Below are 15,238 nucleotides of genomic sequence, written 5' to 3'. Positions count from 1 at the left end.
CCCAGCTCCTCCACTCAGAATCGGACCCGTTCCTTTTCCGTGCTGACGCGGAAAAGAGAGAACACCTCTACATACCCCACGTTGAAGAGGCTGCCTTCGATGCCTCGACATGATTTCTTCATTTACTAGAGCATTTGATTAAATATGAGGAGAGTTTGAATAACTTTGTCTTTACTTTTTAAAAATATGTATTGGAACGATTATCAAGGTGATAGTTATTTCATTTCAGAAGTAGAAAAATCATGTGTTTCAGAAAAATCAAACTTATATTAGTGAATTTCAATAATTTTGAATTGCCATAGAGTGGTGATTTTCAACCTGTGTGCTGCAATAATTTTTAAAACATGTAATACCTATTTAGTCAGGGGCACTGACCTCTTTTCCCTAAGACTATCAAATTAAAAAATGACAACAGCCAACACAACAATAGCCAGCTGGTGTAAATGAATCAAAATTATACGTATTTTTTTGTCAGGTCGGCACACACAATATATTTTTGTGTGTGCCACAGGATTTTAGTAATTAATTTATGTGTGCCGTTAGATAAGAAATCATTGCTGTAGGTTATCCATTTCAGTTTTCTATCACTCAAAAAATCCGTCTCACCTTATCTCCCTCATTAGGAAGTTTCACCAGTTTCACAAAGCCCTAAATAATTAGCTAATGGCTCAAAAGTTAGCCACTGAGTCACTGGATATTATGATTGTTGTACGTAGGCTGACCAACAGTCCTCCCAGATGTCCACGACCTAATCTCTGGATCCTGTGCAGGTTAGTTTAAATGGCCAAAGGGACTTTGCAGATGTCAAGTTAAGGATCTTTACATTGGGAGGTTATCCTGGCTTATTTGGGTGGGCCTTTAAATGTAATCACCTGTCTTTAGAAAAGAGAAACAGGGAGAGGTTTGACCACAGACTTAGAAGACAGTGTGAAGATGGAGAAGAAATGGATTTGAAGATGCTGTGCTGCTGGCCTTGAAGACGAAAGAAGGGCCCAGGAGGGATGGTTTGCAAAGAAGGTAGCTCTAGAAGTTGGAAAAAGCAAGGAACAGATTATCCCAGCAGGGGTGGGCAAACTTTTTGACTCGAGGGCCACAATGGGTTCTTAAACTGGACCGGAGGGCCGGAACAAAAGCATGGATGGAGTGTTTGTGTGAACTAATATAAATTCAAAGTAAAGGAGCGGAGGGGAGAGCAAGAGAACCCTCCACTCTTTCGGCTCCGCGGGCCGGATAGAACAGCCGAACGGGCCGGATCCAGCCTGCGGGCCATAGTTTGCCCATGGCTGCCCTAGAGGCTCTCGATGGAGTGTGACCCTGCCAACACCTCGATTTCAGATTCTAACCTCCAAAACAGTAAGAGAAACAAATAAACGTGTGTTGTTTTAAGCCCCGGAGCTTGTGGGAATTTGTTACAGCAGCCACAGGAAACTGACACGTTGTTGTACAACAGGGCTCTGAGAAATCCTTACTTGGCCAGGGAGAGGCATCACTGTATGCTGAGATTTCTATATGCTACCAATTTCAAGTTCACTAACCGGACATTCATGGGGTATCCGGATTCCTCAGCAGCAGGGGAATGGAAGCAAAAGGAAGCCGCTTGCGTCACATGTACTGACTACACAAACTTCACATTGGCTGACACCCTTATAACCCCAGGAAATTAAAGAGCTGGAAATCTTCAATCAAACTAGTAACTTAGAGAAAAGGGCCAGAGTCTCACAAGACTGTCAGACCATTTATAGTTTCATTAGAAGCTACTAAATTATATGACTCAAGAAAATCACTGGCAATCTATTCAGACAGGAATTCCATTTCTGTGGTTTTAACCACAAAACCTCTGTGGATCTTACACTGCATGACAACTACGGAATCTACTCTCACATTTTGGAGCCCCAAATATTTCTCTAGTAATTGGCTTGCCATATAGATCCAACTAATAATTATGAGGTAATCACCCTTTTGAGATGTTGTCATCTTAACCCGGCTCTCAAAGACCCCCTATACTGAACCTCTGGCCTATTTTCAGATAGTATCATTCCTTTTACAAGGTGGTAGGAAACTTAAATGAGCACTAATCTTGGAGTCAAAAGTTTATTGCCATCTGATCAGGCACGGGAGGAAAATGTGAAAGAAATGTTGAAATGTTGAAATAATGGAAGAATGTCAAGTAAACTTCAAATTGATCCTTAGAATATCCTTGAAATCAAAAGTACAACACCTGTGACTATTTCTTATATATTTTTCCCATTGTTTCCTTCTACTTTCACACTTGACTCAATTCACTCTCAGTGGTGTGACAAAAGGAAGTAACAGCTTCCAGATTTTAAATTATAAAAATTGGTTAGACATCCTGTAATTATTCCAGTGGTTTTTAAGACAGGATAGAATCTATTATTCATTCCTATCCCCAGACCTAAAGCAAGTATCTTATAAATAAAAGTACTTCTCTAAGGAGTAACATGAACATTTGAATGAAATGATTATAAATAATTCTACCTGGGGTACAATCATTGTCCTTAACATGTAGATAACAATACAGGGACTCAGTGGTAAGGAGCAATATAATACAATAGATACCAACACTCATTGGAGACAAAAACCATTTGAATCTCGGGCCCCATTACTGGCTATAATATTGGGCAAGATACTTAATTTGTCTGAGCTTCATTTTACTAATCTTTAAAATGATGACAATAACAGTAACTACCTCCTAGGGCTATGGTGAATATATATCTATATTTGACCTTTCAACAACTTGGGGATCAGAGGCCTCAACCTCCTACTCAGTTGAAAATCTATATACAACTTAAGTTGGCCCTCCACATTATGGAATCCCAACGCAAGGTAGAAAATACACATAATTTGTTTAGAACAGAGTTTGGAAAATGTGTTCCATAAATATCAGCTACTTTTAGATGACCTTGAGGCCAGTAAGAATGTGAACTGAAATATTTCAATAAATTATATTTGTCATGACTAGCTTGACAAATAATGACTGAAGAAAAAGGTCAGGAACATTTTAGTAATGGAACTAGTTACCACAGAAAATTTTATTCAAAGTATATGCAACTTACTTCTTTATTATGATGAAAAAAAGATGCATATATTTTGAATATCAAATGTACTAAGGGATATACAAGAAGAAATCTTCTTCTTACTACAGAACTTCAGTCTATTATATGCAGATATACACACATACATGCATGTGTGTGTATGTGCATGTAATATTCTCCTAACTTGACTCCCTAACTTCCTTCTTGTTCCTCTACCAGAAATTCAAGAAGCCAGAGTGAGCCCCAAAAGAACTGAATTATGTCCTATAATTTCCTTGCTTAAAACCTTCCAATGGTTTTCCATCATCTACACTAATAAAAGAGAAATATGCAAATTGACCATCACTTCACGATGCCCACCAGCCAATCAGGAGTGAGTATGCAAATCAACCCAACAAAGATGGAAGTGGCCCTGCCTCCTAGCCGCTCCGGGCCTCTGGGCAGCATGCATGCAGATATGGAGCAGCCGGGTGGGGTAGGACGCCTGCTATGAGGCGGGGAGGGGGGGCGGAGGAAGCTACAGGAGCGGTGCTCCAGCTGGAGCGAAGACTGAAGGCAGTGGCCAGAGCGAAGGCCTGGATCCCGGGTGCCGGAGGAAAACTGGTGCCCGCAGCCAGGGGAAGGAAAGCCTATTGCACGAATCTTTGTGCAATGGGCCTCTCATACTTAAATAAAATACAAACTCCTTATTCCAGATTATAAAGTGCTACATACTCTGGCCTCCGCTTTTCCTTCTGACTGTATCTCTCTGTTCTTTCTCAGCTAAGTCTCCAGAAAGTCCACACTGGCTTTCTCTCTGTATGATGAACATTCAGGCTCATTCCTGCCTCTGGTCCTTCTGTTTCCTCTTCTTGGAATGCTCTTCCTCCTGAACTCTGCATGTTATTTCTCTTTTTCATTCAGCTAAAACCTGGCATCCTAAGTGAGGACTTGGCTGATCATACAACTTCAATAGTCACCCAGTCACTCTCCATCATTTCAACCGTTTTGAGTGTTTGCATGGCATTTAACATGACTGCATAGTTTTCTGGTTTGCTTTGTCCTTTTTATTTATTCATATGTTTATTTATGTAATTACCAGGGTTTTTTCCCCTTAGAATAGAAGCTCCATGAGAGTAAGACTTGGTTTTGTTCACTCCTGTGCCTCTTCCACCAAGAAAGATGCTGGAATATAAAAATGCCTAATAATGCTTTATAAATTATTGTTGTTGAAAGAATGGACAAATCAAAATAAAGAAGGGTTATTTAGGTTCTTTTTCCAAGTAGTTTCAAAAGGTTACGAACACCGTCCTTGTGCATTTATCCTTGTACATGTCCAATTAGATGCCAAAAGTTTAATTATTGAGTCAAAAGTATCTGCAATTTAAATTTTGACAGTTATTTCCAAATCACCTTTTAACAGAATTGTGCCAATTTACATTTTGAGTGGATTCCTTGAGTCTTCTTTTAAGTGTTTTTATGGCATGATATTGGAAACACATTTCCTCCTCAATTTAGAAGCTTGGAACACTTTATAGTCCCATAACCTTGGAATGCAAACAGAATAGTCAAAGTGCAGAAGTCATGGGGGCTTTGTAAATGGCTGAAGAACCCATGTCTGTAGTTACTGACAGTGGGAGGAGGTACTATGATAAGCATACATGACTTACTTTCAAAGGTCTCTCATTACCCAGGAGTCTTGTGTTTGGATTTTTCACAGTAAACATAGGTCTTCATATCAACATTCATTATGATTGTTTTCAAGTATGCAAGTGCAATTTACAATAAAAAAAAAATCTTAGTAATCTTACTGGGACACCAAAAAAGATGAAGGCAGAAACAAGTAGCCTATTCTAAAAGGTTCTCAAATTCCATGCGTTTATTTCTCCCCATTAAAGGTTAATTTCTCTTGCCCTTTGAGTCATTTATGCCAACAACCCCAGAGTTCTGGGTAGCAGGAACTGGACAATACTCTACTGATGAATTTACATGTATATGTTAGTACCTGTTTAACTATAGCAACAAAGTCATTGATGAATTTGGGGATACAGGCTCCATGGACTACTCTATTCTGTTTTGAAAGGCATCAACTCATTCTCAGTGAAAAAGCAACAACTAAATTCATATGAAACAGCCCAGAGGACAACAGAAAATAAAACCAAAGACATACATACTTTCAGCCTCCACACCATCATTCTGAAAATTCTGTCAATGTATTTCACCTCAAAATAACTTTAAATGAAACATCAATTTTTAGCACAGATCATCCAAACATATGTCATGTAAGCACATAAGACACTCTCCATTGCTTACCTCTGTTACTCAAGAACAGCATAATCTTGCCTTGGAAAAGTTGCCCAATTAATAGAGAGATACCAATTCTGGATTCAAAATGTACCTAAAGAAAGCATCCACTTTTCTAACTACTGAAAACAGGGTACTTACAGCAGGGTGTCCAGTACAGTAGGTGTAGCTGGCATGGGACTGGTAGTGCAAGCTTGCTCTTGGAAAGGAGTATGTACTCCAGGCTGGTTGGCTGCTGTTCCACTGGGAGCTGAAGCCAGGGCTCATGGTCAGTCTTGACTTACTCGTTTGATAGGCTCTCACTGTGGAGCTGGACTATCAAGAAAAAAGAAATGCAATGTAAAGACAGCGCTGCATAGAACCCAAGTCAGACAGACAGGCAGACACACACACACACACACACACACACACACACACACACACACACAGCACAGCACACATTCTCTTGTATGATCATGGCATAGAACTCAGCTGGTTAAAGGAAATGGCTGATCTCTTAAGAGGAGACATGACATGTTGTTCTGACTAGGATAAAAGTGTTTTCTCACTATTAGGATTTGGACTGGATCACAAAGCACAATTGATATGATTGAAAAGAGTTTTTTTCTGGTTGTAACATGCAACTCCATCCTTCAGAAATGAGGTATGTTTTAGAGGTAACAGCAACAGTGATATATTTTTTAAAAATATATTTTTATTGATCTCAGAGAGTAAGGGAGAGGGAGAGAGTGATAGAAACATCAATGATGAGACATAATCATTGATAGGCTGCCTCCTGCAGATCCCCCACTGGGGACTGAATCCACAACCCAGGCATATGCCATGACAGGGAATCAAAACGTGACCTCCTGGTTCATAGGTCAATGCTCAACTATGGAGCCATGCCAGCTGGGCAGCAGTGATATTTTAAGTTACATAAATTTCCTTTCACCACAGTATTCACCTTAGAAGTTCACCATCAGCCTCATCAGAATGCAGTAAACAAAGATCACGTTATGATGGTTGGACTGAGGCATAGGCTGGTTCCTGACACTAAATGGTCTTCAAGTTCCATGAGTCTACTGCTCTCCTCAGGGAGAGAGCAGCAGAAATCTGGACATACTCCAACATGTCACCCTTTCACTACCCGAAGACAGCAAAATGATGAAGGATTTGAAATTGTCATTTACCCCCAACTGGCCCTACCAATGTAATTACAAACAGAGGAATAGGAAACTATAAATCAATTTTCCAAATGTTAAATATATCTTCTTGTTCATAATTGTACATAGAGTGGAATGAACTCACAACAAAACTCACTTGTATCTTCTGTCCATTTTTTTCCTCAGATGCCATGGCATATAATAGTTTCTTTTCAGAGAACACTTTCTATCATCAAATTGCAATAGCTACTTACCCATGTAGCACAGTAACATTCACAATAAATTCTATTTATAAATGTATGGACACATGCCAACTCAATCACTGGGGAAATGTGCTAATCTCATTGCCATTATATTCAGGAAACCCAGTGGGGAAGAAACTTTTATCCGAGATTGTATTCCCCACTGGGCTAGATTCTGATACCATTAGATACTTCGAGAAACAACTTTTATGAAGACAGGTTTGGGTATCATGGGGTAACCAAAAGAAGCAAGGGCCTCAGCAATTCAAAGGCACCAGGCAGGGCAATTTCTCTTATAATATCCTCAAAATAATTGGAAGGTGAAAAGAAAATTTAAATCAGTAATTTACTGTTAAACTACTTAAAAGATTTAACCCCAAAACTGGAGAACACAGCTTTGTTAACGTAAACACATTTACTTGGTATCGGTTGCTACTCTCATCCCCATTATCACACAAACTATGTGTGCTCTCCAAGTGTTCAATAGTTCAATGGGATGTACGGGTACAGCAAAACAAAGGTACATACTACTGCATACCTGCCAAACAAACTTGTGCTGGAGAAGCTATAGTGGACTTTTATAACACTAAGATATCTTAGTTCTAAGTATGGAAGCTTAGTATTTGTATTTAAAAAACACCCTATTATTTGTACCACATACACAGTCACTTCAAAGACTAAATAAGTCCACCCGCACAACTACTTTTAGGCCCCCAAAGTGTCTTGGTTTCTGGTCACTTCTCACTCCCACTTGCTCAGTTGATTCTATAGGTAGCTCCTTCAAGACTAGACATGGTTAGATTCTTGATTTTTAATTTGGCCCAGGGACCTTGAATTTCTTGGGAAAGCAGGCAGTATATGCATAAGTAAGTTGGTAAATACCCTAATCTCTTAGTTTATGTTCCCAAATAGCTTCAGTCTCTCCTCAATGATTTTATTCATGGTGGTCTTCTTCATGCCAATTCTTTTTTCTCCCTTTTTGTCCACAAAGCTCATGCTCAAGTTACATCTCTTACTTGATCTCATTCCTGTTGCCTCTGGCTTACGCTGACCCTTGCCTTTGTGCTCTCACATAGCTCTCACAGTGCCGCTTAAACACTTTAGCATGTGATTGTGTTATTTTGCTTTCTTCCCTATATATGTAAATTTCAGCTCTTCTTACAGGCTGAGAGTCTAATGAGGTCAAGATCATTATCATCCCCCACCTTTGAAGGCATTAACAGTGTTTATTCCCCAATATTCTATTATCTTTCCCTTTTTACTCCATGACCCTTCCACCTGCACATTCTTCTCCCACCTACTTGCTTATCTTTCTTTTTGTCCTCCCTACATGGGGTCTTTTGCCAGGGCTTAATCCTCAGTTCTGTATTCTTCACTCTTTTCACTTTCTTCCTGTGTGATCTTATTCAGGACCAAAGCTTTAAGTATTACCTTGAAGAAGATGACTCTCAGATGTACTTTAACAAACTCTCTCCTAAATACCAGTCCCAAATCTTAAAATATCTGCTGGATATGGATGTATAACTGCCAATCATCAAAAAGGGAACCAAAGTTTAAATTTTGTGCATAAAATTAGATGCATTAATTGCTTCACTCTAAAATTTCATTTCGTCTTAATTTCTTTATTTATGGTATTTCTGACAATATTTTGAAAACAAGTGCCTAGAAGCTTTAGAATTACTTGGACTCATTTATCTGGTCAACTTTCCATTATCAGTGTCACCAAATTCTATTGGATCTTTTCAATAGTTCTTGAATTGATGCCATCTTTTCCATTCCTGTTACCACTATGCATTTTTAGGATTTTATCATTTGTATCAGTCATTAAAACTAATTTCTACCTGCCTGGCCAGGGTGGCTCAGCAGTTGAGCATCAACCTAGAAATCAACAGGTCACCAGTTCAATTCCTGGTCAGGGCACATGCCCAGGTTGGGGGCTCAGTCCCCAGTTGGGGGTTTGCAGGAGGCAGCAGAATGATTATGTTTCTCTCTCATCAATGTTTCTCTCTATCCTCTCCCTTCCTCTCTCTCTAAATATCAATAAAGATATATTTTTAAAAACCTACTTTCTATCTTAAGCTTTGATTGATTCTCCACAATTACAGTACCTTAGTTTTTCCAGAAAGTGGATTTTATTGTGTTACTCCCTGCTAAAGAATGTTCAGTGTCTCCCCACTACCTATGAGGAAAAGTCCAAACTTCCTAGTCTTTCATTTGAATCATTTTAATGTGATCCTCACATACATTGCAAGACTTACTTTTGGTTCCTTCCCATATAATCTCAAGCTCCGGAGAGATTGCTACTCCAAATATCTCATGCATGTCCATACCATTGTCATAAACCATCTACTTCCTAAAATGTCCTCCCCACCTCTCAGTTCCCACTTCAACATCCCTAGCTTTTATAGAAAACCTATTCCAATGTTCAGCCTCCAGCCCATAGGGACTTTGGCTTCTACTAGGCGTGCACATTACTGATTTTCTGCCATATTCATCTGATCCTTTCATCATCTGTGTGGCTACCGAGGAAATCAATGCCATAACTTCATCAGTATAACTCATCAATGTCTTAATTAGTCTCACAGAACAATTATTATGTCCCACCACACTTCTTTGGGGACAGGCATCACAGCTGTGTTTTCCAGAAGAGATCACAATGCAAGAACTTGAGTACAAGTGGTTCATTTTGGAAGTGATCCTAGAGAAAATCAGTTGGAGAATAGGAAATGTGACAGAGAATCAGTCAATAAGTTTGCTTCACTGAATAAATTATTACTTGGAGAACTAAGGCTCAATTCCTTTGGGGGACTCGGAGTCGGTGTAGAACATGCTTCGGAGTTATTCTATTCAAAGTGAAAGAAAGTAAGGGTATTTAACCTCTGATTCCCATGCATCATTGGCTGCGAGCTGCTCCTGGGAGCATTAATTCCCAGGCACTTCTGGCCTACTCCACCACAGGCCAAAAGAAAGTTCTCACATAGAGAGTCCCAGGAGATTGCTGACATGCTCTAGGCAAGTAAGTACCAAGAGGTATGGGCAAAGCATTGATAGCATGTGCTACTAAGTGGACCACTCCCTGAACTTCTTTGTACCTGCCATAGAACCTTAGCTATTTGCATTTTCCTTTTGCATAATTGAGAGCAGGAGGTCAAACTGGCTTCAATTTTCTACCATTAAGAACTTGGAAAGACAAAAGAATACATTGGGATAGTTGATAAGCACAGTGAAAAGGTGCTCAAAATCATTAGTCATCAAGGAAATATAAGGTAAAGCTACAATAAGGTACCAGTTCATACACACTAGAATGGCTAAGGCTGAAAAGTCTGACAATACTAAATGTTGAGGAGGTTACTGAGGACCTCAACTCTCATTCGCAGTCCTTGGCAGGGTAAAATGGTATGGATCTTGCTACCAATTCTTATAAAATTAAATATACTTCCACCTATGACACAGTAATTCCACCTGCACTTATTTACCTAAAAGAAAATATATTTACTCAAAAATACATTTTAAGAATATGCTCAGTAGCCTTATTAATATTAGTCCCAAATCAGAACTTACTCAACTCTCTATCAACAAGATAATGTATTAAAAAATATTAGAGCACATTCATGCAATGGAATACTACTCAGCAATAAAATAGAACAAACTTCTAATACATACAATTACATGGATATATCTCAAGATTGTGCTAAATAGATGAAGATCAAGAAGAGAAGAGTAGATATGGGTGATTTCATTTATATGAAGTTCAAGATGAGGAAAACACCTATAGTAATAGAAATCAAAATGTGTTTTCTGGGGGAGTTGAGGGGAATTGATTAGAAAGGGAAATAAGGTTATCTTATAGGGTGATGGCAATCATCTTATTTTTGGTGGTCATTACATGAATGCATACATTTGCCAAAACTGATCAAACTGAATGCATGATATCTGTGCATTTTACTATGTCTTAATTATTTCTCAAAGAAAACTATATTGCAGTTGCACAAGGATGATTCTGAATTTTTCATCTCAAGATAGAGATGGCTTAGAAACTGAAGCCCAAGGAACCAAAAATCCTAATTTTTTAGATCCCATAATTGGCTAATCTGAGTTCTGCCATCTTTTCCCTCCTTGGCATGCCCTCTGAGAGCAATGCCAGGGAGCATCTAAGGGCCAAAGGGCAGGCAGCCAGAGAGAAGAGCAAAGAGTCTGGATAAAGAGCCTCTGAATAAGCAAGAGCTGGCAGCAGCATCTGGTGTCTGCCAACGGATCTGGGGGCAGGACTGTTGTAGCAAGAAAAAAGGAGCACAGCACACAGCAAGTACTCTGTCACACGCTTCCAGAAATTACAAAGCTCTGTAGAACACTTGCTACTTTCTCTACTTGGTCAGCACTAGCAAAGAAAAGGAAGCTAGAGGGAGGGGCAGAACAAAGCTGCACTAAGGGAGGTGGATGCAATGATGAGGAAGAGCATTCCTAATGCTAAGATTTCTAGACACAATTGAATAAGTCTACAAGGGGCTATTGAGACATAACACTTATATGCAACTTACTACTTATCAGACACTGATGGTCCTAAGTGTTTTATATTTGCACTGGGATGACTTATGTATTACTCATAACAATTTTACAAGTAAGTTACTATTATTATCTGCATTTTATCAGTGAGGAAACGAAGGAAGAATGAACAGATGTTAAGAAAAAGGCTGGTTTGAGTGTTAAGGAGGAGGAATGGGCAGGAATAATTACAAAAATCAGGAGGGGAAGAACAGTCAAAGTGGATCAGAAAATGAGGAAAAATCAATATTAATGTGTTATTGGTATCTGTGGAATAAGGTAAAAAGCAGTGGACTCTGATGAGGCTTCTAAGAGGTTTTCAAAATGTCACCTAAATTGTCCACGGAAAGATGGGAGGCTGGAGTATTTGTGGGATGACTTCTGTCTCTCACTGAGTAAGGGTTGGAGTCTAGGAAATGATCACAGGTAGCATTTCCAAGCTATGTGTAGACGTGGGAGAGTGAACACTCTTGGCATCAGAGGCGGCCCTGGGGAAGAAAGTAGGAAGACATATAGGTAAGCTCAGGTAGGATACTATAAGTGCTTGGTGAACAAGAACTGTCCATGGTAGTTGCAGTTGAAATCAGCTGAGCCAGAGATGGTGTTGGGGGAATGTGATGTGGTAACTGGAGGCAGCTACTACAACCACCTCTCCACCTCTCTGAGAATAAATATAAGGATCATAATCATAATAGCAATGCTTATAGGAAGCTTTCTGCTATGTGTCTTTCATGCATTCTCTCTTAATCTCCCACACAAGCCAATGGCATAGGTGTTGTTATCCATATTTTACTAAAGAAACAGGGACACATAGAGTTTAGGAATCTTGCCTAAGGATACACAGCTAGTAAAGACACAGAGCTAAGAATTACACATTCAACATATGTAGAACAAAGGTTGATTATATGCTTAACAATGTATCATCTCCAAAGAATAAGGCTTAGGGATGAACCACATACTCCACTCTGAAAGAGAGATTAAGAAACATCATTATAGGGATACACTAATATCTATATATATAAAAGCCTAAGCGACCTTTATGACCGGAATGACTGGAACAACCGGTTGACCAGTCACTATGATGCTCACTGACCACCAGGGGGCAGACATTTGGTGGTGCAGCAGTGAGGGAAGGAGGAGGGGGAGGCAGGGAAACGCATGGTGGCAGGGCACCCACAGCGGCAGCGGCGGCTGGCATCCTTTCCTTCCATGCCTGGCCCGGCAACCATGATCTCCTCTCTCAACCCCACCAGGGCCTTCTGGCCCTGCGCTGGGACGGGAAACCAGGAGTGGGTGACAGCAGATGCGGCCCCTTTCTCAGGGGTGTCAAGGGCAGGCTCCCTCCTTGGGGCCAGCGGCCAACCTCCTGTGTCCCCTCCCCACCTCGCTTAGCTGGCAGGCCCCAATTGGCCCAGCCCTAGTCAGCCCAACCTCAATCATCCTGGCCCCGATCAGCCCTAATCACTGGCCAGGCCTAGGGACCCCACCTATGCATGAATTCATGCACCAGACCTCTAGTAAATATAAAGTCAACGATTCAAAAGAGCACAAAATTGTTACGAGATGCAGGCATGAGCACCAGCCACTGTTAGGGAACAATAACATCTTTCCCTGTTGGCAATATTGTTATCACATGATAATGCACTAAAATTAACTCAAGTTCAATTATTAGTGATGACACCATAGCCAACACAAACTGCCCGCATTTGTTTCTTTTAAAAGCTGCCCAATGAATCCTCCTCAGCAGGAAGAAATTGCAAGATGATTCTAGAAATACAATCAATACATTTATACTGATATTAGTTTAAGTATATTCCAATGGTAACCTAAAAATACTGCTGAAGTTAGTCTTAAGGAGACTTTATATTCATTATAATAAATACTATTAAAATATATGGAATATGCTGCATATACTAACAGAGCAGAGACTCCTATAATAACTGCTGTGGTAAATGTGTTTTAACAGCCCAGCTAATCTTCCCACAGCTCCTGCTGAACACAGCATATGCCTATACAGACCTGGTTATTCCAGGAGATCTCCCAAGCTGAGTCACCAGATAGTCAACTGACCCAACCTGGGCCATTCAGAGACTTCCCTGGAAATATGGAATTGCCATTCGATGACTCATAAATCTCCATTGGACACTTGAACTAAGAAGTGGTACAAAGGAAGAACTGAGGTTTGGCTGCATGAATGTAGAAACAAAGCTCATCTGGGAAGAGGTCAGGGAAGTAAAATTGAGAGTGAGGCGGGGAGGCAAGAAAAAGGAAGTATAGACAGTAACAGAGACAAGAGACATTCTTACTTGAAGGAAATAGAAGGAGCGTTTCAGTTCTGGATGACTTTTATAGTCTTTGGCTCCAGGCTCTTGCAACAGCTGGCTGCACTTCCTGACCCTGAGTTCCATACTATATTCCTGCATCCAAATACTAAATCCTTCCTTCCTGCTTAGGTGATGTGGAGTATAAATTGCAATTAAATGATCACTGACTACGCAAAGTGAAAGGAGCAGACATACAGAGAAAGCAGAGTTGAGAGAGCATGTGGTGCAGATGGAGAGAGAAACGGAATGCTTTTTGGTTCCCATAAGACCTGTCACATAATGCACAGGAATCCTGTGAACCCTTCCAGGGACTTCCCCTTTGCCTTCGCACATGCGAGTGGATTTCTCTTCCTAACAACCAAATGGTTTCTCTGTGTCCATGTACCTTCATTTTCACCCATAAACTGTATTTGCTGTTCTTCTCCTTAGGCTCGTAATTCAGCATTTCCAGTTGATATTAGAGATTCTTAACCCATGATTAAAGGCTTTACAGTTGTTCTAAAGTAAGAACCATATAAGTAAAGATGAAAAGTGTGAACCAAACATTACACATAAATGATGCCCTTCTGGGTCAATTAGTTAGTGCAACACACTACAAAGTACACATAAGAAAGACCAATCAACAGATCAATAAATAGTTTATCAGAAATATAACAAATTTAGCTTCTACTCCTAAAAATATAGTGTTGTAATGGTACCCACATCTTATTTCTTTGTTATTCCCTTTTGCCCTCATCATTTTTATTTTTAGCATCACATCACAAATATTGTGATAGGGGAGAATTAGAAAATGTTTACATACACATATACATGTGCACAGACACACACACACATATATGTACATGCATACCTAAGCACATGCACACACACATACACACATGCACTTCTTAAGTCCCCACAATGAACTTTTTGGTAAGCACATGTCAACATGAAGTTCACCGAGAGGCTAAATGACTTCCTGTGTGTGTTTATTTCCCATACTGCCCACGAGGAAGTCTAAAAAGAACAGTTTCTACCCAATAGCTCTGAATTTCGATAGGTTTTGCAGAGTTCCCTCCCCACCCTGTGCCCCAAGCAAAGGATTCTTGCTGTGTGGTTTCTAAAGATTTCACTTAGAACCAGTTGCAAACAGAGCCTGAATGGACAGTAAAACCCACACCAAACCTCTCTTGCAGGACAAGTGGTGACTTTGTTCCTTCACAAAGGCCTGAGAGGGAAGCTGGAGAGAGAGAGACTGGCCCTCTGGTATAAGAAGCTTCTTTCAAATAAATCCTTTTAAACAGATCTAAATCATGACACTGGAAATGAAGGAGCCTGCACAAGGAAATGGGGAGAAATGTCTACGTCCTTCCAGAGGAATAGAAACAAGTCTTTTCTGAGTGACCTGTTGTCTTCTATAACATTCCTCAGAGATGCGTCTCTCGCCTGGTTCTGTGCATACGCTTCTCTGAGGAAAAGGAGGCTTTTTCGATATGGTTATTGTTACTCCCCTGACATTGGAATGTCTTATTTTTTCAGCGTTGCTTTTCTCATGACTTGTAAAAATAAAGCATCTGCGTGAGCTTTTCTATCAGAGGCCCTTTTATAAAATAATCATAAACCATGGTGCTTTTTGGCATTTACATCTACTGTTACTGTCTAGCCTCAAAACT

At 40.0% G+C, this 15,238-nt stretch overlaps 1 protein-coding gene across 3 annotated transcripts in view; it reads right to left on the bottom strand.

The window, feature by feature from the left end:
• Positions 1-15,238, bottom strand: part of RBMS3 (RNA binding motif single stranded interacting protein 3) — a gene marked incomplete at its 3' end in the record, with an annotated part of 1,264,947 nt that overhangs the window by 737,651 nt on the left and 512,058 nt on the right. For all 3 annotated transcript variants that reach the window (XM_080673189.1, XM_080673187.1, XM_080673188.1), the window contains exon 3: positions 5,478-5,651. In XM_080673189.1, the coding sequence (XP_080529315.1) occupies positions 5,478-5,651 (174 nt within the window). The remainder of the gene's footprint in view (positions 1-5,477; positions 5,652-15,238) is intronic.

Source organism: Plecotus auritus (genome assembly GCF_963455305.1).
Source record: "Plecotus auritus genome assembly, chromosome: 6".
Lineage (NCBI taxonomy): Eukaryota > Metazoa > Chordata > Mammalia > Chiroptera > Vespertilionidae > Plecotus > Plecotus auritus.
This window is presented reverse-complemented; position numbering and strand designations above follow the sequence as displayed.